The sequence below is a fragment of the Aulonocara stuartgranti genome (assembly GCF_965226115.1).
Source record: "Aulonocara stuartgranti genome assembly, chromosome: 22".
In the NCBI taxonomy this organism is placed as follows: Eukaryota; Metazoa; Chordata; class Actinopteri; order Cichliformes; family Cichlidae; genus Aulonocara; species Aulonocara stuartgranti.
In genome coordinates, this window is record NC_138957.1 from 12,462,585 (window position 1) to 12,488,688 (window position 26,104).

The 26,104-nt window shown below is 42.5% G+C and overlaps 1 protein-coding gene and 1 long non-coding RNA gene across 6 annotated transcripts in view; one reads left to right on the forward strand and one right to left on the reverse strand.

The window, feature by feature from the left end:
* Positions 1-25,045, forward strand: part of fam49al (family with sequence similarity 49 member A, like) — a 40,775-nt gene extending 15,730 nt beyond the window's left edge. Inside the window, exons 2-12 of one of the 5 annotated variants that reach the window (XM_082520749.1) lie at positions 3,193-3,283; positions 7,770-7,849; positions 13,559-13,680; positions 15,300-15,405; positions 18,147-18,283; positions 18,424-18,501; positions 18,791-18,907; positions 20,407-20,486; positions 20,781-20,907; positions 22,969-23,039; positions 23,140-25,045. In XM_082520749.1, the coding sequence (XP_082376875.1) occupies positions 7,780-7,849; positions 13,559-13,680; positions 15,300-15,405; positions 18,147-18,283; positions 18,424-18,501; positions 18,791-18,907; positions 20,407-20,486; positions 20,781-20,907; positions 22,969-23,039; positions 23,140-23,203 (972 nt within the window). In that variant the 5' untranslated portion in view covers positions 3,193-3,283; positions 7,770-7,779 and the 3' untranslated portion in view covers positions 23,204-25,045. Of the gene's footprint in view, positions 1-3,192; positions 3,284-4,430; positions 4,634-7,767; positions 7,850-9,823; positions 9,904-13,558; positions 13,681-15,299; positions 15,406-18,146; positions 18,284-18,423; positions 18,502-18,790; positions 18,908-20,406; positions 20,487-20,780; positions 20,908-22,968; positions 23,040-23,139 lie in introns of those variants that run through there. The other 4 variants (XM_082520747.1, XM_082520751.1, XM_082520750.1 and 1 more) reach the window with 4 other exon arrangements.
* LOC309698371 lies at positions 4,757-7,762 on the reverse strand. The gene is made up of 2 exons (XR_014274079.1): positions 7,281-7,762; positions 4,757-5,599 (listed from the first exon to the last, which is right to left on the reverse strand). It is a non-coding gene; the product is annotated as an uncharacterized lncRNA (long non-coding RNA).
* Positions 25,046-26,104: the final 1,059 nt, after the last annotated feature.

Sequence of the window (26,104 nt, forward strand, 5' to 3'; positions counted from 1 at the left end):
AATTAAATTCTGGATTTAACAGGAAGCCAATGAAGGGAAGCCAAAACAGGAGAAATATGCTCTCTCTTTCTAGTCCCTGTCAGGACTCTTGCTGCAGCATTTTGGATTAGCTGAAGGCTTTTCAGGGAGTTTTTTGGACATCCTGATAATAATGAATTACAGTCGTCCAGCCTGGAAGTAATAAATGCATGAACTAGTTTTTCAGCGTCACTCTGAGACAGGATATTTCTAATTTTAGAGATGTTGCGCAAATGGAAGAACGCAGTCTTACATATTTGTTTAATATGTGCATTGAAGGACATGTCCTGGTCAAAAATGACTCCAAGGTTCCTCACAGCGTTACTGGAGGCCAAGGTAATGCCATCCAGAGTAAGAATCTGGTTAGATACCATATTTCTAGGCTTTTCAGGGCCGAGTACAATAACCTCAGTTTTATCTGAATTAAGAAGCAGAAAGTTAGCGGCCATCCAGGTCTTTATGTCTTTAAGACATTCCTGCAGTTTAACTAATTGGTGTGTGTTATCTGGCTTCATGGACAGATAGAGCTGGGTGTCATCTGCATAGCAGTGAAAATGTATGCTATGTCTTCTAATGATGCTGCCTAGGGGAAGCATGTATAATGTAAACAGAATTGGTCCTAGCACTGAACCCTGTAGAACTCCATAATTAACCTCAGTGTGTGAAGAGGACTCTCCATTTACATGTACAAACTGGAGTCTGTTAGATAGAGATGATACAAACCACTGCAGCGCAGTACTTGTAATACCTACAGCATGTTCTAATCGCTCTAATAGAATATCATAGTCAACAGTATCGAATGCTGCACTAAGGTCTAGCAGGACAAGCACAGAGACGAGTCCACTGTCAGAGGCCATAAGAAGATCATTTGTAACCTTCACTAAAGCTGTTTCTGTGCTGTGCTGAGCTCTGAAACCTGACTGAAACTCTTCAAATAAGCTATTCCTCTGCAGATGATCTGTTAGCTGTTTGACAACTACTCTTTCAAGGATTTTTGATATGAAAGGAAGGTTGGAGATTGGCCTATAATTAGCTAAGACTGCTGGGTCTAGAGATGGCTTTTTAAGTAAAGGTTTAACTACAGCCAGCTTGAAGGCCTGTGGTACAAATCTCTGATGAGATTCGATGATGCAATGGCAGCAGCAGCAGTGTTAATAGTTACACCAGTCAGCGGGTAAGAGTGCTGGAGGTGTGCAAGACGCTCAGTCAGTAAGATGAGCTTAACAAGCTTAAATGAAGACATAAAAATGGAAAGAAGAAAGCAAGAAGCACCATTCACGGGCTCCCAGACTGAACAGATTGTTAAGCGTCTGTATTTTAAATGGTATTACTCCATCAAAACCACCCTGGGACATAGAAAACGTCTATAATCCACAACTGTGTGTGGATTACAGCTGCTTTTAGTGTATGGTCTAAATATGTGAATCAAATATATATAATGCTGTGCAGTTGCTTATGGTAAAAAGAATTGTTACCCGACTCTGCAGATGCTCATTAAGGCAGCTGGAGTAGATTGTCTACCAGTCAGAAGGCTGGTGGTTTGACTCCTCCATGTCTGAATATCCTGAACCTCAAGTTGCCCCTGATGCATCTATTGGAGTGTGAATGTTAGATTAGGTGCTTATGTAACAGAGGTGAAGGTAATTTTTGCACAAGTGTTACTAAAGGAGGGAAACCCTCCTCAAAAACGGACGGTGCAGTGGAGCAGCCAAGGGAATGCACTGAATTAAAGACTGTATAATTAAAATATAATTTATTATATTTAAACAGTTAAAAATGTAAAATGAATTAAAACAACCCTGGCCAGGGAACAACACAATAAACATTAATAAAACACAACCTTAAAAACCCAGTGGCGTCCGCCACGGTATAAAAGTCACTCAAAATTAAAATTCCAGGCAAGCAGTGTGCAAGGGGGAAACCCGGCGGCGTCCTCGCCTTCCTGTCCGTGTTCTCCACTCGGGCCGAGCTCTTAACTCTGCCCACCGCTTCCTTGTAACACGCCAATCGGCACCGGCCTGTCTCGCCGCGGAAGGTAGAGCACTGTCTCACCGCCTATAGTTCCCCGCAACAGCGTGATCTGGCCTCCAGTTACTCCAGCAGCCGGAGCGCTCTCTCCGATCCCTGCTCGCTGGCGTCGTCTCCTCGTTCACAGCCCACGCCAACCTTTACCAGCCCTCTGGGCTTGCAGGTGCCACCGCCTGACACCATTCACTCCGCCACTGTTGCCTGTCTCTCAAGCCTCCCCTCAAGCCTCCTTCTCTGTGGTCTGCCAGGCCCTCTTATTGACCTCTGGGACCTCCCAGGTGTGATCAGGTTCATAATCAGGTAGGGGCGGAGTCTTTCCAGGACAAGTCACCAATAAATACCATAAAAACATGCAATAAAACTCATAAAAATAAACCAGTGTACAATATTAAAACATTAAAAAGGTAAAACACAGCAAAACATGCATAGTAAAAAACCCTAGATAACTTGTCCCTTTTCCACCCCGTGACACAAAAAGCACCTGTATGAATATGTGTTTGGGTAAAAATCTAGTAAAAAGTGCTGTGAGTGCTCAGTTAATGTAGAAAAGAAATATACAAGGCCAGCTATTTATTCTGCCTTAGCCTGCCAACAGCGGTATGCTCTGCAAGCCATTTTGCAACCCACCCCTAACCGAGCTCCATGTTAATGCTTTATCTGACTCACTCAGGCAGTTTAAATAAATACAGATTAAATTAACAATCTTCTTTGACTGTTGTGGTCTTGACTGACCTGTTTTCAGTTTCTGGTCAAACCAAGGTAGCCTTCATCAGTTAAAAACAACTAGATACAAAGTTACTGGCTATCTAAAGAAACAAGCATGGTTAAGATAAAGAACAGAGCTGAAGGAGAGTGAGTGTGTGGCGAAAAATCTGTTATTTGTAGGTTTAAACAAAGGCTTGAACATTTTTTGGATGACGTCACATGTTCAGTCTGGCCAATTATAATCATATCACAGTCATATTTGTTCCTAATTTGTTGCCGTTACCAACTCTTAACATCTTGATATCCAAATAAACAACACACTACATTCCTGTTTTTCCCCACATTGTCTCCACATGTAGTTGAAATTTACGCCGACTCCCCTCCCTCTGCTTTTTTCTTCTTCTTGTTACCCTCCTTAATCTGTTTCTCTGTCTTTGTCAGGTTGTGGGTGCTGATGCTGTAACCACTGTTTGGAGCTGACAAGCCCTGGTTGATGCAGTGAAGTGTTCCAGTGGGATAAACACAAGCAAAGGTAGGAATGCAAGCAGATAACTCGGAGAAAGAAAAACAGAAGCATACAAAACACCATTCGGGGAAAGAGGAGAGGCAGATTTTCTGAATAAAGATTGGTGAAGATGAGAGCTGAACGAGTGCAGTCGCTGCATCCGTTGCATACAGTACAGCTGCTAAAGGGTTTGATTCACAGACCACTGAATACTCAGTTAGTGACAGAAAGATTGTGGTTAGAGACAGAGAGGGAGAAAGACAGAATAGAAAGGGAATGCGGATGGTATTATTGGTGAGTTAATAGAGGTTAGGCTTGGCAGTGCCATTCCTGTGCTCACTAAATCCACACTGATGAAGCTCCTGGGCTGTAACAGGAGGAATCTTTCAGTGAGAGCTGAAAGGAGGCTGGGAGGCTTAGCGCTGACGCTTGGCTTCCAGTCTGGACCAGATTTGCTTTCCAGGCCCATGTGGGAGCCGGGCTGCGTCTTTATTAAGGCTCGAGGAGCCCCTCGCTTTGGTGTCTCTTGCCGGACTACAGATGAGAGCTGTGTGTGCTGTGCGGTTGCATAAGAGAGGCACTTTCATCCACTCAAACGCCGGCAGACTGCAAACACTGTGCGTGTGAGAGGAGCTGCAACCGGTGGCCACCAAAGACACACTTCCTAATTCCACAGAGTGCTGCGTCTCAGCGCCCAGAGAGTCCATCTGTGATGCATCCAGTGGCTTCGTGGAAAGTTTTAATAGCAAACGTGTGTTTGCGCTACCCTATCACCATTTCCATTCTGCCACTTGGATTTGTTTGCACCCGAGGGCCACCAGTGAGGCCGAATGGCACCTTGACAGAGATGTGCTGCGACAAGACAAGGCCAAAGAAGCCGGGAGAGTGCTGCTGAGTGGTGAAATAGGGAAGTGAAGCAGAAAGGAGAGCTGAAGGGGATATTTTTGAGGAACCCATTCTGACGTCAGAAACAAAAAAAGAGAGAAGAGACTTTTCTCTATTTGAGTAGAAATGATATAAACGCACACACAAAAAAAGAGAGAGAGAGACATCTTATGTTCTGTAGACTCACAAGCTTACAACAGCAAAAACAAAACAAAAAAAAGCCCATAGAGCAAATAGAAAAGGAAAAAAACCCACAGGCCTTTAAATAGATGTCTAAAAAAAAGAGAAGTGTGAAGTGGACAGACTGAGGGAGAAAGAGCGAGAGCAGAAGTTTACATCAGTCTCTAAGACAAGCCGAGAGTGGAAACTGGTGGAAACCATCGTGGGACTCCCGTTGTCACTCTGGGATTTACATACAGGAGGCGAGGACGTGCGAGAAGAAGCTGAGGACCAAAGACAAACGAAAAGGCCACACACTCATAGGAAAGCAGGGTAAGAGGAGAGAGGCTGGCTTTAAAGCTTAATGAATCGCGTTTACCATCCGTGCCACAAAATAAAGACCAATCTCATGAGTAGTAACAAGTGAAGCATCGGATCGCTGTTGTGAGCGATTGACCCGGTGTGCGAGTGAGCTGGATGCTGTTTTTTTTTTTTTTTCCTTTTTTCTTCTTCATCTTCAGCTGAGAAGATATTACCAGGCCAACAGTATCCTGGCAACCATCAGCCCAGCTCTGCTCTCGGCACGGACCACATGCTGCTCCAGACTCAGTGTGTGTTAATGTGTGCGTGTGTGGCTGTTGTGAGGCTGACACGCACCAACACTTCAGAGAAATCTTTCTTTGCTTTATGCGAGGTTGTGACGTGGATCTCAGCTTGACTTCGCCTTTGTAGTCACCTTGTCAGGCCGAAGATGAGGATCGGTTATTCATATATTCACGGTGTCGGCTCGGTTTGCATCTCTCGGAGCAGGTGGTGGAAAAGTCAGGTCGGAGACGAGGTGCGTTTTGGGCCAACGCTCACAGGTTACAGCCGTGACTCAGCACACAGCCGCGTTTAAGCAATTTACCTGCAGATGGAGCAGACACAGAGTACGGCAGGTAACTGCAGTCCTCGTGTGAAACTGTCTCAGCGACCGGACAGTGTAACCCCATCCCTTCCTCTGTGCTGCAGTGCAACACCCGTTCTTGCTGAGTAACAGGGAAAAGACTGTTGATACATTTAATTTATTTTCTGCAAGATGGCATCTAGAGAACATGCAAATGCCGGCTGTAGCTTATTCTTGAAGCCGGAAACTGATAGACCTCAGCTGTGAGCTAACACAGCACATGCACAAACACAAAGGGCACGGCAGAGGAAGTGAAACTTGGCAGCCGCTTACCTTCTGCTACCAAAGCGAGCAAGAAGCAGGAAGACGATTAAAGGCGACCTGTTATGCTCATTTCCAGCTCCGTGCTTTTACTGTAAGAGCAGATGCATGAGTTAAAAATAATCGTTATTTAACTTATATTGGTTATGAGGACAGATGTCTTGTGATTGGATGCCCCTCCCAGTTAAGGTTTGAACTGGGAGGGGCATCCAATGCTGACATATAAAGGATATCTACTCTCACTCTCAAAGTACTCTCTCGTGCGTTTGGCTAAGTCATGTTTCTTATCAACATTTATGATTTTTAAACTACTCAAAAAATTAAAGGAACACTTTCATTGAAGTGTTGGAATTAAACTTGTGGGATATTGATCTGCTCGGTTTAGTAGCAGAGGGGTTTTAATCAGTTTCAGCTGCTTTGGTGTTGATGAATTTAACAACAGGTGCACTCGAGGGGCAATCATGAGACAACCCCCAAAACCATTCCTGTTTTGGGGGTTGTTCGTAGCTACTTGTAGCATGAGGCATGGTTGGCATCAACATAATACTCCAACTCCTCCAGGATGGCACATCAATACGTGCCATTGCCAAAAGGTTTGTGGTTCCTCCCAGCACAGTCTCAATCAGACCTGATCTGACCAAACAATCATGAGGGTGGCTCCTGAAGCCAGGTTTGCATTTGCTATAGAATACCAGGATTAGCAGGTCCATCACTGGCGCTCTGTGATTTTCACAGATGAGTGCAGGTTCACCCTGAGCACATGAAATAGACATGAAAGGAAGTGGAGAAGCTGTGGAGAACATAATGCTGCCTTTAACATCATTCAGCATGACCGATTAAGTGGTGGGTCAGTGATGGTCTGGGAAAGCATATCCATGGAGGAACACACAGACCTCTACAGGTTAGGCACTCCCATTAGGTATCAGGATGAAACCCTTACTTCCATTCCCAGACTTTATGCTGGTGCAATGGGTGGTGAATGACAATCTCCAACTTCATGTGGCACGAGTATGGAGGCAGTTCTTGGAGAATGAAGGACCTGACACCACTGACTGCCCCCCTTGCTGTTATAGGCAAAATGGAGTAATCTGCTCTATAATTTACTTGGATAATTTACTTTGATTTTCAGGGTGTCTTTGAATTCAGCTCTCTGTAAGATGATCATTTTCATTTCCATCAAACAATGTGGGATGCTTTCATGCCTAACACACTACAGAGTCAACATCAGCATAGAAACATCTGATGTGTTTTTTAAGTGTTCACTTAATTTTCTTGAGCGGTGTATATACAAAAATAAGGAGCTTCCTTAACGGCATAACAGGTCCCCTTTAAGGAGGATGACTTTTTTTGGTGTCTTTTGCTCTAAACTTCCTGTTTAAGCAGTTTTAACATTTTAAAAATCTTCTTGTTCCACAGTATGAAATGTTTTGTGCACGTGTTACTGAAGCTGTGTGTGATTCAGTCAGAGGTAAATCATCAGCATCATTTCAGACACAGAAATAAAATTCAGCTGGCACATCTGATATTTTCATTGAGATGTGGACAACTTAATGCATATGTACTTACTAGTAGTTTGGAGCATAGACGCTCCTGTTAGTGTGATAAGTGGCAGAAAAAGAGCCTCACCAGTTGCCAAATTGATCTTAAATGGGCCAGACCAGTAAAGCCGTTAAACACCTTGAAATTATTATTTTTTAATTCTATGAAATCATTCTGAAAACCTCTGTATTTCATGGAGAAATAAGCTGAAAAGCCCGAGACTTTATAACGTACCTGTCTGACCACAAATTTTATCTCTTGAGCTTGGATCCTTGGGTTCACGCTCTGGCATCTGGCCCTGTGGTCTGAAGAAGTATCTATAGACTGCTGTATATAAAGAGCATTAGAGGGGAGCAGTCTGCACATGGCAGGCTTTTAGTGGGTTACTATAGTAATGTAAATAGATTAAAACCACCGCTCAGCTCGAGCGACTCCCAATGAGTGAGCTAAATGATTCATGGCTGGATTTGGGCCGTGCTGTAATTGAATACAGCATATGCGTATCGGACACAAACTGCGATCGGTGTCATCTGTGACTGGACGTCCGGCTTCGCTCTGCACATATTGCTTAGACAGAAGGATGCAGAGGGGAAAATTAGACAAGTGCAGATGGGTAAGAAACTAAAGTGCGTCTGCTGCGTCCTCCATGTGCCGGTTGTGTATTTTGATGCAGGTTGCCAGATCCAGGGTACTGTATGCATTTTGTTGTTTCCTCCCGTCCAGGTCGCCAGCCATGGGGAACCTCATTAAGGTCCTTGGCAAGGATTTAGAGAACTGTCCACATTTTTTCCTGGACTTTGAAAGTAAGTGGGCGCCAGGGTTGCGTGCGTGTGTCCGTGTGGTTGAATTGTGAGTGTGTGGAGTGGAAGTGTGTGGCGGGGAGGGGGTGGGGCCAGCTGGTGGTGATTTGATGGAGTGTTGTTGAGGGTGTGGTTTGTCATTAACAGACACTCTTTAGTCCCACTCTCCACACGAGGAAACCTTTGTTTCATGAACTTGTCAGCCGTCCACAGAAATCAGATATGATAAGAAGCCAATAAACAGAAACAAACCAAACCAACAACCTCAGAGACTTGACCGTAAAATAGAGAACAGTGACCACAGGTAATTGAAAGCAGCACATGGGGTTTTTGTCTCATAGAAACTCACCTTTTAAAAATAAATCTGTTTCACTGCTCCAGTTTGGAGTCACATACATGACGCGCAGCTTTCATAAAGCGGATGCAAACACTCCGAGCTGCACCAGTGCTACGCAACCAGCTGTACTTTGCATCAAATTATACCAAACTAGAAACAATCTGTTTTTATTACACAGTAAACAAACACAGTCATATCCTAATTACACTGCAGTTATGGGCTAATTAGAACCTGTGCATAATGTTTCTGGATCCAAAAGTATTAAACCTAATTACATCAGGTTTGGCCTTTATTACAATGGGATGAAACACAGAGCAAGACTTTATTCTTTCACTTCATTTTACTGCACGGTTCTCTTGTAATGTGTTTCATTCACACTCTGGATGGGTCCAGTGTTCAGACAACAGAATTATGATAGTTTGGCATTTAAAAAACTGTTGTTTCATTCTCAATTTTCTTTGTATCAGTTTAGTTTTAGTTAGTTTCCAGAGTGGGCAGGGTGAACATTTGTTTTAACACTTTACAAAGGCCCTCGCAGTACTGCAGACATCACAGGCTCAACAAAGCCTCATCAGGCAAGCTGTTAGTGGTTTATCAATGAGTGTATTCCTGTTTTACAGTTTATTTGTATTTTAAAATAACTGATTTTTTTAATCACCTAGTTTTAGCTTTTAGTTTAGTTTTAGTTAACTATAATAACATTGCCTGACTAGTTTTAGGCCAGTGTTAGGCTGTTGGAGGTAATCCTATAACACCAAGGGCAGCATATTTTATACACGAATGTTTGAGATCAATAAATTGCATGTGGAGGCAGAATGCAGGAAAACTGATACGAGCTCACTAACTCAACAGGACTTGAACGCATCAAGATGCATGTGAAGCAGTTATAATGAGCAACAAATGGCCTTGTAATAAAGTAAAAACATGGTCAACAAAGGCCCAGTAAATGTCCTCTGAGTGCAGTGTTTTCAGTGTCAACCAGTAGAACTGGATACTCTGGATCTGACAGTATATGGAGTTTCTAACTAGATCATAATTAAGGTATTGTGTCTAATCAGAACATATTATTCCTAGTGTTTGTCTAATTTGATAAAAGGAAGCACAGCTGATTAAGTGTTATTAATGCAACAAAAAATAAAGTGCGCCCCTGAAGTATTTTTTAAGTCGTTATCTTTATATTTCATGACTTTATTGCAACTTTTGATTTAAATTTTCTGCACCAGACTCAGGTAGTTTCTTGTATTTGAGTCTTAATGAGTTTCCTGTCTTCCAAAATAAATAAATTCAAACTGTTCTTGCGACAAACTGTCTTGAGTTTGAGGCTAGTAGCGCATTCCTGCGACCTTTGATCTTTAAGTTTGATTGCTTTTGGAGTCGGCACCTCCTCATGAAGGACTATTTTATCTCAGAGGAAACAGTGAGAGTGGGATTAAAGACGTTCTGCGTCCACGTTGTCACGCTCCACCCAGGACATACTCCCATCATGCCATTCCAACAACGTCCTCTCATCCACCTCGACACCCTCACCTCTCGCACAACGCACACCCACCTACACCTCACAGGCACGCACACGCGCGCACAACCCCTCCCAACACCCATCCCCTCATCACCCACAGACTTCTCCCCTCTCTCTGTTCCAGGGGGCTCATGGGAAACCTCCTGAAAGTGCTGGCTTGCGCCGAACTTGAGCATGGCCCAATAGTTTTCCTTGACTTTGAACGTGAGACCATCCGCTTCTTATTTTTTTGAGTTATCCCTTTCTCTCTGTTGCTTCCCCCCTCCTCCCTTTTATTTTTTGGTCATATCATCCATCTTAGCTGACCATTGTGTCATCTTTAGGTCCTTAGTTATATTTTATTTCCTCCTCAGCTCTCCCCCTCCTCACCCCTCCTCCTTTTCTTTATCTTTTTGATTTCTGCTCTGGGGACCGGCATTTGAAAGGCATCTGGCTTTTTTCTGAAGGGTCTTACTCACGCACGCTGCATCCTATTAGACGCAGACAGATGCACAATAGCAGGGTGGCACTGCAGCAAAAAGAAAATAAATTCATTAATGTTAAAAACTGACAACAATAACACTTTGCTCTCCAAAGCTACAAAGAGCTGAGGAGAAACAAACAGAGAATGCCAGTCCTGTGTGGGTTTCTGTTGCTCGGGGATGACGATGGCTAACAAAAAGTCTATCGTCATCCCTCCACCTCCTCATCTCCTCATCCCCTATTGTACGTCTAATCTATTTGTGAGTGTGAGTGTGCGTTAGGAGAGTGAGACTGATAAAGAGAAGCTGAAGTATGACTGCGAAGAAAGGCTAATGATTTCACCTCTGTCCCCTCTTTTCTAATTTACCCAGTCAGTGAAGTATGAACTTTGCAAAGCATCCATCCTAACAAATCTTTTTTTTTACTTCATTACTCAGTGTTAAAATCTTTTTGTAGTTCATGTCAATTTATAATTTACTTTGTTAGCAGGCTCGGCATTTAACACGAAGTTCAGTAAGCGAGCTGACATGTTTAGAGGTTTTCTTGAATTGTTGGGTATCTTTGAGATTCAGATTTTTTTGTTCCTCTTTTGATGAGTTTAAAAAGCTGTGAAAAAACATCTCCAGTGAAGATCTTAACACTGATTATGAATTTTTAAGATGTAGATGTTTTGCACTGTATCCCCAACATGCTCTGCACCTCCTCAAACATCCCCTTCTCCCTTTTAACAGCTGCCTTCCTCCCCCCTCTTTCTTTACCCGCTGTTACAGTGGGAGTGGGAGAGCTCACTGCTGGCAAGAGACGTCAGCCGTCAAATAGGTTGAATTTCCCCTTCGTGTGTCGGGCCTATGATTCACTTTACTTCAAAAGCGAGTTGGGATGAGTCAGACTCGGGAATGGCAGCTTTGGGAGCGTCCCTCCCCCTCCTCATCCACCCCCCTGTGCCATCTGTGAGCTCTCCTTCTCCACCTGGAGACACACACTCACCTCTGTCACACAGCTTCAAGTTTGGTTTCTCGTTAAACTATTTATAGCTCGGCGCTGATCGCACCTCCCTAACACCATTTGAAGGATAAGATGCAATTCTGACCACTGACAAAAAGATTATCAGGATGGATGTCTGGACTGAGCTGCTGTCTGTGAAAATCATCAGTCAGCTTGAAGTCATCCTCAGACTGAATTATAGCAACCTCTGTGTCTTAAAACATCTGAGGGAAATGGTTTGAGAATCAGGGAAGATACTGCTCTCACCGTGAAGCTGTAATCAGCCAACCTCGGAGAGAGAAACAAACTTGCACACATTGTAAAAATCCCCCTGGGAGCACGACTAAATACAAAAATCAACAAGTGAAGCTTGAGGTTTATCAGAGTTGTGTAATACTGTGATAGTTATGGCCAGATTTCCCATATCCATAATGAGACTTCTGTCACAAACAGTGTGTGCGAATCACTCACTGCACTGTGTATTATAGTTAGGGTCGTCCATTTTATTCAATTATCTAAATTTTGTGTCATTAAATTTATATCGACGACTCCCCGCAGTAATTCACTGCATGAGCTTTATATATGCAAAGTAATAAAATTAAGTAATTTAGCTCAATTCATTTTAATTTTTATGTTGCTAAATTACAACAACGAATGAACCATAAAAGTGAAGTCGAAACCTTAGACCCTATCCCTGGCTTTTTTCGTTATACTAGCGCATGCTAACACATTCTCTGCTCCGGGTTCATATCATTAACTGTATATTAAAAATGGACATCACAACTGTAATGCAACCAATTGTTTTCTGGAAAATAATTTTTTTAACGCCTCTAATTTGGCATTTTGACTGTCAACCTTCTCTGCTGATCAGCTAATACTGACTGCTAGCTAGCTAGCTTAGCTAATGAGGTGCATCTGTTATTTACTTAGCTGTACTTGGGATGCTAATTTGGCTAATTTGGCTAGCAAAAGACAGGGTTAAAACAAAATAAAGAAAACTACACAGCAACGCCTTTTAGTAGAACCAAAAGTGTGGGCTGGATATGAATGAGAAAACTATATGATCACAATGTAGCCTTGCCTGAAGTATACTATGCTGTATTGTTTGAACTACAGCTTACAAAATGAAATCATTCTGTATTAAGGAAGACTTTAAATTTGCAACTCAGGCCATAAATAGTTCTTTAGCTAATAAATCAAATTAGCAGCAGGATAATTGTCTGTAAAGATCTATAATTGATTAATTTTTTCCAACCAAAGGCGTCCCCCCTGCTGGCCAGTATAAAGAATGCAGGTTTAAGGCAGTTCAAGACTGATACCTGAATATGTCCATCTTTTATATAGAACTAATTTAGCTTACAAATATGAGGGCGTTATCAATCACAAGATCTTGGCATAATAACTGTATTTAATACAAAGCAATTATGCTATACTTAATTAATACCAAGTAAACATAATGTGTTGTTTACCAGAATAATGAAGGGGGGCATTAGAGAGAATTCACTAATGTTGCACTGCTTGCTGTGCTTATAATGGCAGCTGGTGTGCACGCAGGACAGCAAATATACCTTGATTACTATTTCTCCGCAGGGAAGCAGCGCCTCGGGGTGCAAAAATAATCAGCAGAGCTACCACATGTAGCGAGCTGCCTGGGCACACTCCCACTCTTTATACCTGAGTCAGAGGCAAGAAAAACCAAACACATCGCTGACTCAAGAGAACCCCTCCTAATTGTGTCCCTGTAAGCACTTCATCTGTCCTGCGTGCATACATGAACAAAGCAAAAACTATGACTGGAAAAAAACTGAGATAAAGACTGAGCATGCCCAGAGGTTTCCCTCTCTGCTGCTTATTTTTTCTCACAATTAAACTTAACAGTCATTAAAAAAATCATTTCACAGACGTGTAAAGGGAAAAGGAGAGTGAGAAAAATCTATAAGACTATTACATCAGTCTGATTCTGCTGTTACACCTACCCAGGCTTTGGTACATTTATGCTGAATGGGCAGTGGACATGAATGGTTGCTTTTACAGCGACTGCAGCCCATCAAAATGCAAAACTCTGTTCCCTGACACGAAGCCGACTTGTTATATGAGTAACCACAAGCCTCGCTGTGTGACAGAGCGCTCTATGAGTGTCCTGTTATTGTTCTACCTGTAGGTTGTTTATTGGCCAGATTTTAACCTTAGATATTTACACATGCAATGATTACTCGTTGTCTTTCTAATTCTTTGCTAATCTCAGGTTTCTATCTGGCCTTCTAGGACATCATCATCTAAGCTCCTCACTAATACTCGCTCTCCCTTTCCTCCCTCCTCTCTGTATCCCATCACCTCTGCTCTTGATATTTTCATCCCGTCATGACACTTTCACTTCCCACTCCCCGTCCTTCTTCCCTCCCTGCCCTCACAGATGCCCAGCCCACAGAGGCAGAGACGGCCGTGTGGAACCAGGTCAGCGCCGTGCTGGAGGAGGCTCACGGGATCTTGGCCGAGCTGCAGTCCTACAACGGAGCGGGCCAGGAGATACGAGAAGTGAGCATGAATCAGTCGAGCCCCCACTGCAGCATGGGGAAACTAGCGCTCATGTGTGATGCCAGGGTTGGAATTCTGCCGTGCAGCAGGCACCGAATCTAAATCCAAGCAGAAACACCAGAAACATTTCATGCAATATGTCGTTTCCATAAATATAATCAGCTACAAAGCTGGTACACTGGTCCTGATGATCACATGGCACACAATTAACTGTCTTCAGAAACATTAATGAGAACCACTGCTGATAGCTTAGCTGTCAGGATAACTACATTTATAAGTGCTGAATCATTTCCTTTCCTTGCATCCTAACTCTGAGGACACAGATACTGTATGCCGGGGGCTATAGAGAAGATAATGTATTATTAATTCCACAGCAGAGAGAAACTGAGGAGAGTATTATTACCAAACCTGAGTAAAGATAACTAGAAATATATCTTTAGTGATAACATGCAACCAACAGATATCCTGCTCTGCATTTTTTTTACACTGAGGCATTTGTGAAATATTAATCTTGACTAAATATGTGTCAGTTTGCACACTTTTCCAGGACAGAAATGGGAACATTTAGATGATCCGGGTTCAAAAAGTCTTCTTTCATATTGTTGGCAAATTGGAATAAAAGGGTTTTTTTTGCAGGAGGGATTTTGGAAATCTGTGTTTATCACTCCATAACAGCCATTAAAAAGTCAATTTTCACTGTGTTTTAGCAATGAAAGGGGCCATAAATCAGGCTTTGAAGGGCTATATGAACAGCTGATTGTGTAAAAACCATCAGGATAGAGACAGAACAGTAAAGCTGTTCGAGTGGCGCTTTTTGGCTCAGAGAATTAGAAAAACTCATAGTTCTTTCTTTTTAAAAAAAATTGGGGATATCTGCTGGCAAAAGAAAGTGCCGTCACAACAGGATTATATGTCTTATATATTCAATAGAATAATTTACAGGAAAACAAATAATGACAGTCATAAGGGCTTATTATGGAGCTGATATGTATTGATTTGCTGCTGAAAATAGCTCTGAGCAAATGCACCAATTTCCTCTTGCTTAAACAGCTTTAAGCACTGAGTTAGCCTCTGCAAAATGTTTTTGTGCCCTATTTAAAGATTTACACCAAAAGTAGGCGCAAAACGAATATATATATCCACACAATGCTGACTTTGACAAATTTGATTACATGTAAATTTTACCTCTAATTTTTTTTATAGGAGTACAACATAGAAGGCACATTGGCTTTAATGAAACTCGAGGAATGACTAATTAAAAATGAATAATAATTTGAAGAAATAAATGCTTGATTTTATACATTTCAGTTACATTTTACCCAAAATAATTATTTAATGTTTATGAGGGCAAATAATTGTTGTTGTTTTCTTTCAGTGTAAAGAAATTGAGAGTTGGGATTAACATGTTTTGATTTGATTTATTTATTGATTGTTATTTGTTGATGCAAAGAAATATAAACCATTTATACTTTTTCTTATCATATTGATCAGGTGAGATTATTTGAGGCCAATTTGAGTGTGTGATACTGTGTGTGAGATCACTGGTCAGAGGAAAGGACAGGGAACAAAAAAGATGGCAAGGTTTTTAAAAGTAACATCTGTCTGTTACTGGGCTGCAGGCCATCCAGAACCCGGGCGACCTCGCTCTTCAGGAGAAGGCCTGGAACGCAGTGTGCCCTCTGGTGGCCAAGCTGAAGCGGTTCTACGAGTTCTCCCTCCGACTGGGTGAGTGTGGCCGTTGCAGTCTATGAAAGCATTTCAGAGAGTGATGTAACCCCATCTCTGGTGGCCATGTTGGAGCTGAAAGCATCTGTAACATGAACCTAAAATCTAAAGAGACGGCATTTGCTGTCAGCTGCTCATTTATGAGCGAAGCAGGGTTGTCAGCTGGGTGGATGTGCTGCAGAGCCAGAAGAAGGCAGGAAAATGAGTGGAGATGAGGTGATGGGTGCACCCCTCAGATTAAAGTCTCTGTCCTCTGTTTATCTCAGTTTGAAACAGCTGTTTTGGTATTTAGCATCTGTGCTTCATTGCACAGGCTAGAGCTGATCGTACTACAGCACTAGCTATTATACTGCTTTTTCTTTTGTTGTTTTTTTAAAATTGGCATCTTTTCAGCAATTTCAGGATGTGATAAATCCTGTTAAGACTGACTGATGAATGCAGTCAAAAGTGTCCATGCCGCATATCGTTAGCTTCATAGCATAATTGCCTAAGTCATTTGACTAAGTCAATGTGATAAAGTGATAAAAACGGGCCTTGGCATTGCTGAGAGCTCCATCAGCATTGTGCCTTTCCAGGCTTGACAGCATTCCTCAACAAACACACACACACTCACATTCATACTCCATGATGTCCTCTCAGCCATCTCTGCAGCATCCTGACCCAGCAGCAGCCAGGCAGCCGTTGCTACGGAAACAGTGGTCCACAGTGGTCCAGCGCGGAGAGAAAGAGAGAGAGTAGAGAGAGGAGTATGAGCAGAGAAATAGAGTTCAGCTGCCGCCTCTGCGCTGCCTTCCAATAATACTTTCAGTCTCAGGGACATTGTGTTCTCAGATTACCATACAATGGGAGCTGGCCAATAATTGATGATAATGTCTGGCGGCTAATGTAGCTATGAGATTCAGTACAATAGAGATCACATACTTCCATCATGCTGAAGAGAAAGGGTGGCAGTATGTCCCAGCACCACCTTTTGCTTTATAGTTATTTGATCAAAGGGGGAAGTAAGGGGTGGAGAGGTCCAGTTTAACATTAACAGCTGCTGCATCTCTATAAGCTGTCAGAGGATGGAGATCGTGCACTCTGTGCTCTCGGCAGGAGCGAGACTGGGGTATCAGCCCAGGGCCTCAGATGAAACAATTCCATGTTGTATTTATAGAAGGCACTCGTGCATTTTTAATGCAGAGGAAGGGATGGAGCCCCAGGAGCTTTTGCTTCTGAGGCATCAACACCACTGTACGTACAGCCTCTGGAGTCCGGCTATGGAGTGTGATTTGTTGCAGACTTAGTTTAACATCATGGATGACACGGGTGGGATAACCATGGCCACTGCCTCTGCAGTCACAGCCACACTCAGGCTGTGTGAGCAGCTGTAGCTTGATCTGTGAACATGCAACATGCAGTCTTTGTTTTAGCAAGGAGCGCTCTGTTAAGCCTGTGGTCACTGAGGGCAAATAAAATCCTGCTGAGAGCCTTAATGAAAGTGAAACTAGCAAGACAATAGCAAGGAGAGCATGCAAGTGGGTATTTTGGATTTCATGCTAAGCAGAAAAACATTCATTATGTTCACCATCACAACCGATGTCTGTTTACCAGTTCAGGGAGGTACTACTGCATTTGCTTCCAAAAAAATAAATACATAAAATGTTGGACTGATCTGCCTCTAATCATCTCACTCACGACCTACAAACTGAAACTGCTCCCTGAGAGCTCTGCCTCGAAGTGTAGCTAAATATGCAACATTAAAAATGCAACAGACATGCTGTTTCAAATCCCGTGGCTCCACTGACTGTATATAAAAGATGGAAATTGCCACTGTGACGAAACCTGTTGGTTTGTTGAATTCAATTTTGGAACTTTATGCAAAGAGTAAAAGTATGGAACATAAAACTTCTTGCATGTCCTCTTAGGTCACGAGACTGCAAATAGTATAGATCTGTCAAATTGTGTATAGCATATAGTGTTTGTGGGAGCTGCCAGCCACAAGTGGCCTGTCTGCCGAACCGCAGTCTTCAAACGTTCTTTCTGCTGTGATAAAGCCATTTTGGTGTTTATACCGTGATAAACTTGACCCCTTGTCCCAGGTGCCCACGCTGAGCTGTTGCATAAAGAAATAAATAAAGAAACTCTTTCCTTTGCTGTCAAAAATGATTTCAGTGTAGAGGCAGCAGTCCTTTACTAAATTTACACCTTTGTGCATCCTAACGGGACACACATCAGAGAAAGACTTTTAAGGCTCATGCAAAATGTAGAAGACACGCTGGTAATGATTTCCTTTTAGGAAAGCAGCTTTTCCGTTCGCATACTTTCACTTCCTCTCAAGCTTTATTTCTCAGACCAACTGTTTGGCTCCAATTCTAAATTTTTGGACACCTGAATAATACAATAATACAGAGAAAACATCCAACAATCAAACAACCCCCCTTTGAGCAAGCACTTGGCGAAAGTGGGAAGGAAAAACTCCCTTTTAACAGGAAGAAACCTCTAGAAAAACGAGGCTCAGGGAGGGGCGGCCATGTGGTGTGACTGGTTGGGGTTGAGGGGAGGTAGATAAGACAAAAGACACGTTGTGGAAGAGATTGATGACAACGATGATTAATTGTATGTATTTTAGAGAAAGAAAAAAGAAGAAACACTCAGATCCTGGCTAGATTAGAGAGGATTACATAAATCTGACCAAACTAAGATAAAACAGCCAGGTCCTAGCTGGACTGGATGAATTTCTGACTTGGATCCATTTGCAGAGAACGCCTTGCGCAGCCTGCTGGAGGCGCTGACGAGCCCGCCGTATGCTCCCATGCAGCACCTGGAGAGAGAGCAGGCCTTGGCCAAGCAGTTTGCCGAGATCCTCCATTTCACCCTCAGCTTCGATGAACTAAAGGTGAAGGAAATCTTTGTTGTTGTTGTTGTTGTTGTTCTAATTACAGCCCTCAGATGCTGACCTTTACTGTACTGAAACATCAATACGGTCGTTGAGCAGCCTTTGTGAAACTAAATGCCACCTTCTCTCTCGCCGTGCAGATGACAAATCCAGCCATTCAGAATGACTTCAGCTACTACAGGAGGACCATAAGCAGGAACAGGCTGAACAACCAGCAGGTGAGGCAGGCCTGGCTCCGGCTGTTTGCACTGCATACATGATCAAATGGTTCAGCGCGGCTTCAGTTCCCCTCTTTAATCATTAATGAAGTGGGGGTGTCCGTTTCCTTCCAACGACGCAAAGACGTGTACAATCAATATTTCATCTAACTTTCGAGTTATACAAATTAACACCAGGGTTGCCTCCATCATTACGCTCTCCTTTCACCAGCTGTGTGACATGATTATCGGATCGTCTGAAAACAAACGTTTGTTTTAAGTGTGACATCTGTTTTGTTTCGGCGCGCAGCTGGAAGCGGAGAACGAGGTTAACAACGAGATGGCAAACAGGATGTCGCTGTTCTACGCCGAAGCAACACCAATGCTGAAGACTCTGAGTAACGCCACCACCAAGTTTGTCTCAGAGGTACTCACTCACTGCTTACATGTGTTTATGGCTTAGTCCACATTTCCAAGAACAACATTCCAATCAATAATATTGAATAAAGTAGTGGTGACACAATTCATCCTCAACAATGAGTAAAAGACCAAAAGTATTCAATGCAGACAAGGTTTCTGGTAGTATTACCCCATTTTTTGGATAAAAGTCAAATGTAGCTCTTTGGAGGATAATTCTACCAGCTGTAATTCAGTGAGTGAATCTGATCAGCATCATCCCTTTAAATTTAACTCGATGTCTTTAGTGTAACCTAACACTGACCAGGAACACCACAGCTGCTCTGCACCAGTCAGCCATGTCAACACAGCACTGTAGACCAGGGGTAGGCAACTCCAGGCCTCGAGTGCCGGTGTCCTGCAGATTTTAGATGACTCCTTGATCCAACACAGCTGATTTAAATGGCTAAATTACTTCCTCGACATGTCTTGAAGTTCTCCAGAGGCCTGGTAATCAACTAATCATTTGATTCAGGTGTGTTGACCCAGGGTGAGATCTAAAACCTGCAGGACACCAGCCCTTGAGGCCTGGAGTTGCCCACCCCTGCTGTAGACTAACCACTTTAGCAAGTTTCTTGAATTCTACTGTATTAATTTGCAGTGAAACTTTCATATATGACAGTAAGCAGGCCCCAGCTGATGGGGGATAGAGCTGCTCCAAGTGTGGGGCGACCAAGCAAAAAACAAAAAAATAAAATAATGATTTTTATTTAGAGAAATTAAAGAAACAAGAGTACTAGATGTCTCCTGCTAACCTGAGAGCAAATGAAAGGACTGGGTTGTTAACTGCTTTTGGGTTCTAAAGAGGGGCTAACCCAAGTTACAATGACCAGTATAAAAGGGAGTCCTGTTTCCCTCACTGTGGGGGTCTTAGTCGTAGACGTGGTCATTGTCAAGACATCTGGGTGTAACTAAAGTAGAGTCAGTAGAGTAAAGTAGAGTCTGTCAGCACAGAAGTGAAGCTCAATAAAGCGAATAGAAGAACAGAGCCCTCTATATAGATTAGATCCGAATTACTGTGTGTCTCTATGTACAGTCTGTTTTTGCTGTGCTTGTAAGAAAAAAAACAAAACCATATACTTCCATGGTACACTCGAGTCTTCACCTCAGGCGGCCATGTTGAACTGCTGTGTGAAACATCCGCCTTCTCCTGTCAAAACACAGTTTTACGGGCGAGGCAGCAGCCTTTTGCTAACTTTACACCTCAATGCATCCTGATGGGCCGCACGCCACACGGAGAAAGACTTCAGAGGTTCGTGCCATATGTAGAGGGCGTGCTGGGGATGAACGCCTTCCAGCATAGCAGCTGCACAGTCCTCATGCTTTTTGCCCTGCTTTGTCGCCACCTTGTGGCAGAACATTTTGGCGCAGGCAGTGCAGTAAAGTGTAGAGGACTTTCTCACATTGTCCGCTCATCCAAATGGAAGCCATTTTTACATCTTCTTTCATTTCCCTTTTGTCTTTCATCAGAATAAGACCTTGCCCATAGAGGACACCACAGACTGCCTGAGCACCATGGCCTGTGTGTGTCGCGTCATGCTGGAGACTCCGTAAGTGCTTCTTGTCTCCCCATCTTCTTTCGCTCAGTCCATCTCCTTGAATGTCAGAATCCTAAATTCGAATTAACAGGCTCTTTTACTGTGCCGTATAATATGTCAGTAATTCAATAGATCGACGCTCAGAGTCCTTCATGCTAAATGTGAAATGTTTAATCTTTATTCTGTGTGTCTTTGTGTGAAGAAACTCTCATCTATAACTTGTTCACTGGTATTTGGTGGACACCCCCAACCCCCGCCGTGCCCTCTGTTAAACAGAGCAAATATTAACTCCCGTTTTTGTCCCAGGGAGTACCGCTGTCGGTTCACCAACACAGACACTATGCTGTTCTGCATGAGGGTGATGGTGGGCGTCATCATCCTGTATGACCACGTTCACCCCGTCGGGGCTTTCGCCAAGACCTCCAAAATTGATGTGAGTACAGCAAATACTTGCATACTTTGAAAATAATGGCCCTCTGTTGCATGTGTAAAGCAAAGGAGGTTAATCTAGTGTACCTGAGGGGTCCTGCTAAGCCAACAGTTTGGTTAGGCTGGTCATCAATCACAAAGCTTTAGTTGACCAGTTGCATTCATTTCAATCTCCATATTTTTATTACTGAGCTCCACCAGAGAAGATCTGCACGACTCAAAGCTCAGAATAATCTTTTTATGTCATAACAGCTCAGATTATCTGCTCTCTGGAGCATGTTTGTAAAGAAGTGTGATGAGTGTTGAGTAACAGACCTAGAAAAAAATGAAAATATTTAAATTTTGCATAAGATGGATGGAGTTGTTAATAGCTGGGTATTGTGAGCATGAATGTAATGTGGGCTTTGTTATGATTGATGCAAATCCATTAGCTTCAAATCCCCAAGTTTCATACCAAGATGAATGCCTCTCTTAAATGTTTTTGTCTTTTTCTATCCATTTATTACCAGGACAAACTGATAATAAGGAATTACAAATAGACGAGCACAGAACTGATACACGCTGTCCTTTATCAGTGACCCACATCTTCAGCTTCAGTTAATTGACGTTGGTGGGCATTTGTTCATGCACAGCTCTCTTTAACTCCTGTTGCACTTTGATTGCAGCACATTTTCTTTTTCAGACCTTTTGTTGTAGAGTTGCTGCTGTGCTTGGGAACCAGCTGTTTTGACAGATGGCCTCACATTTGACTGTAGAGTACTTCAATATACAGAGGAGCTCATGGTTGACTTAATGACAGCAAGGTGTCATTAAGGGCTGCAAAACAAGCCCAAGTCATCACCCCTCCACCACTGTTCTTGACAGTTGGTTATGGGGTGTTTGTAGTGATATGCAACGTTTGGTTTTCTCCTTTCTGCGCATTACGTAGTGCTCTCCACCAAAGTAGAGATATCAAACAACTCCACTTTGGCCCTGTCTGTCCAAAGGGCATTGTTCCAGAAGTCTTGTGGTTTATTTGGATGCAACTTTGCAAACACAAGACATGCTGAGAGCAGAAGCTTTCTCATGGCAAACCTTCCAGTCAAGCCGTACATGTTTAATCTTTTTCTAACTGTACTGAATTTTAATGAATGCTAAAATTTAACATTCTAGCCGAGGCCTGTAGAGTCTGAGTTGTCAGTCTCAGTTTCATTTATTTGCTGCATTTCATTATAGTTCATCTGAGTGTGTTTACAGTAGATAAAAAAACCACCAAATCCTGTGTAGGTTTAAGATGAAAATAAAAGCTAACACACACACACTCGTAACTGCAAGCCTGCGAGAACTTAGTCTGTTTTTAAATGCATGCAAGGATTTGACTGACCTCACATCAGCAGGACAAGATGTTCTGGGGAGCTAAAAGGTTCATGAGAAGGAATTCAAAGGTAATTCTGTAGTCAACTGGGAACCCGTGAAGTCACTTCAATAATGGGATAACATGTTCACATTTCTATGTACATGTTAGGAGTCCAGACAAGTTAAAGTTGTCCTACTGATGATTCGGATAATCCCGGTAGTCGAACCTGCTCGTGCTCGATATGAAAGCTTGGATCAGTTTCCCAGAGTTGGTTTGAGAATTTTTAACTTGCGGGATATTAAGTTCCTGAATATGATACAAAAAGCTGTGATCACTGTCCGAAAACGACGCCATGGTTCATGGTTCCTGACCTGCTCACCGAGTTTCAGAGAAAAGGATGATGCATTTAAGACGTAGCTCTTGGGTTTCTGTGCAGTTTCTCTGGGCACAGGATGGTCTGATCTGGGGTGAATTTAGCTTTTATAGAGGTGTTCACACTTCCTGTTGATCAGTTAGTCAAGTGCATTTGATTGGCGGCGCCTGGCTGCTACTTGCCCTCGTAACTCCTAAGAAAGCAGTGAGGGTGTACTGAGACAGGAGGCTCTTGACAACATTTCATAAATGTGTGCACGTGAGTTTGGGTTTTTTGCAGCAGCAGTACCAGGACATGATGTGATGTGAGCCCGCTGACCTTTCTCTAATGCCCTGTGTTGTCTTTGTGGTGGGCAGATGAAGGGCTGCATCAAGGTGCTGAAAGAGCAACCGTCTAACAGTGTGGAGGGACTCCTGAACGCACTGAGGTGAGTATGAATGTAGAAGAGTAGAAAGGTACAAATCTCCTCCTCCTTCCTCGCTCTGAATAAATGTGAATGTGACATGAATGTGCTTCTGCTTCTTCAGATACACGACACGGCATCTACACGATGACAGCACCTCCAAACAAATCAGGGCCCTCCTGCAATGAAACAAAGAAGAAAAAGAAGCGACCAGGAGGGGAGGAGGAGGGGAAACGAAGGAGCGCACTTGAAGGAGGAGGAAACAAACGCTGATAAACCTGTTTGTTTACAACGAACAAAGAGAAAAATCATCTCCGGGGTTAAGTGCGACCTGATGACAATAAGAAGAGGAAAATAATTATATATATTGTCAGCTGTCCATCATTCTGTCTCTCATTTTGTAAAGTAAGAAAAGAAGAAAAAAAAAGAAGCCAGAAAAGAAGATATAGATATATATTAAGAAAAGTGAAACACTGAGCAGCAGGTGAAGAATAGGTAGGATTAAAGAGGAAGCTATATTGGAAGATTTAAGGTCAGAACCAACTGAAAGTGTACGAAACAAAAAAGGAAGAAAAAAAAAAAAGAGGGTTAATGTTCCAGAAGTAGTCTGACGAGTATTTTTGCACACACTTTGAAAACATCTCCTTCCCCAATGAAATCTGATCCCAAACTGGTTCCCATTGCTTGAACTGGAGGGGCTCTCCTTCAGCTGCACTGGTCTCCACCGACGGGTGAATCATAAAGCAATGTGATGGATACACTCCGGAGATTTGCTTTTACCCGTTTCACTTTCTTTCTGGTGCAGCTGGAGGAAAGCAGGCAGGCGGAGACGGGACGCCTCTGTTTTTGCCCCGATTTCTTCCTCATCATCCATCTATCAAGTATATGCTTTTTTTTCCTTTAAATTTCTCCTCATCACCAACAAAAATGTAAAAAATAAATAAATAAATAAAGAGCCGCCCGTGTCGTGTGCCCCAATGCCGTTTATGTTCCTGCACACAAAAACCATCTTGCCAGCTGTCTGGCTTTACTTGAACTACGTCCTTCACTCTCTCCATGGTGCTAATGTGGTTTATCGCAGCTTCTTATCTGATATCGTTTGGCTGTGATGTGGGACATACAGTGATTTTGTCATCCTCTTCTTTTGTGCACAAGTTAGCCACGATGGCGAGTGAGCCTTCAGCATCTCAGTGCGTAAAAAAAGGGGGTCAAATCTGAGAGGGCGTTTTTAGGGAAACCGCAGCACACTTTTAGTTCTTCACCCAGTGCCAAAGCTTATTCTGTTATTACATCGCACGTGAGTCAGGCTTGAGGGTTTGATGGTATTATTATATCACTCATCTTTCTTTTCTTTTTGTAAAAGAGGATTAAAAAGCCGAGACACACGTGAAAAACAAGTGGGAAGGTGGTCCGATTTACATACATTTTAAGGGCGATCTGAGTGTTCCGGTGTAAATACGTGAAGCTTTTCACAGCGGGCATCCACATGTTCCCCGTCGGGGAATATGAAAAAACCACCATCACAAACTCACACATAAAAACTCGAGTGCTTTCTTTTAGAGTGAGGTTTAAAAAGTCCATCAATAAGTGGGAAATAAAAATGAAACTAAAAATGATCCAAAAGGAGATTCAAAAGAAGTGCTGTAATGTCTAGAGCCCTTAGTTACTTATTTAATTTGACCTTATAATATATTTTCTATACAGGGGTATGTGCGCGAGCATATTCTGTATAAATACATAGATGGCATGTTGCAAAAGTTCTGACAGAAATGTGTAAATAAGGTGTTTTTATTCATTTTTAATCGTTCAGTGATGCTGAAATTGGGTATGTGTTGTCTCTCAGAATTACCATGCGTTTGGCTTGGACCATCGGACTTGCCGTAGTCATAGGTTTCAGAAATTCAGCTTCATTAATGGCGAATGAACCGGAGGGAGGGGAGGGACGCCAAGTGGGGAGGGGGCCGGGGCTGTCCATTTGCTTGTTATTTTGTATATTTTGTGCAACAATAAACTTGTCATTTATTACATTCAACAACAGCCGTCCTGTGTCTGTTCAGTCATGTGTAGGAGTAATGGTGCTGGGGGTGTGATGTCAAAAACTGCAAGTGAAAATCACATTTTTCTATAACAGGGCTGTCAAACATAAGGCCCGCGGGCCAGAATCAGTCCGGCAAAAGCTCCAATCTGACCCATTAAACAGAAGATTGGAAAATGTAAAGAAGGATGTAAATTCGAAAATTTTTACTATGTTTTTAAGTTTTACGTATTTTCCACTTCCCCCTTGGCTAGTCGTACTGCATCACACCAAATTAAATAAGTAAAAGATAAACAATGAAATGACAGAAAGTTCCTGTTTTTTCACCACTATAGAAATGTAGGATTTTTATCACGAGCTTGCTGTAAAAACAAACAAAAGAATAAGAGGACATCATGTCAATTAACAAAACAAATGTTCAATTTATAATTTAGGTACATCCTGTATGATGAATTAACAGAACTTTTTCTGTCATTTTAAACATCTTTTTCTTACAATTTAATCCCAAAGCAGCATGTCTTTCGCATGTAGAAAAACTGAGATATGTTGCTGAAATTGCACTTCTTCTTTTTTTTTATATTAAAAATGTGTAGTTAGATTTCTTCACACTGACAGGAAGAGAAGCTTCACTGCTCCAGCCCACTTAAGATCATAGCAGCCTGTACTCTGCACACAATGTAAAATAAACGTGACGTCCCCGCTCTAAGGTAAACTCTCAGTAACAGTGGTGTAGTCTGCGGCTTTAAATTACAGGAAATATTTGACTGGAAAGCAATTAAATGATTATATTCAAAGTCATTACAAATTTGGAATAAATCATAAAGTGTTAGTTACTTTTCAGTGTTTCCTTTGGTTTAACTCAGTCCAATGAAGACACCTAGTTACATGTGTGAGTGTTTAATGTAAAGAAACAGTTTCACAGTGTGTAATATTGCGTAGGTCACAGTGGTTTTGCAATAGTACCCACAGTGGGAGGGCAGGTGACTTTAATGGTGCAGGAATTGGTCTGTAACTGCAGGATGTAAACTCCAAATTTTGCACAAGAATGTAAAAC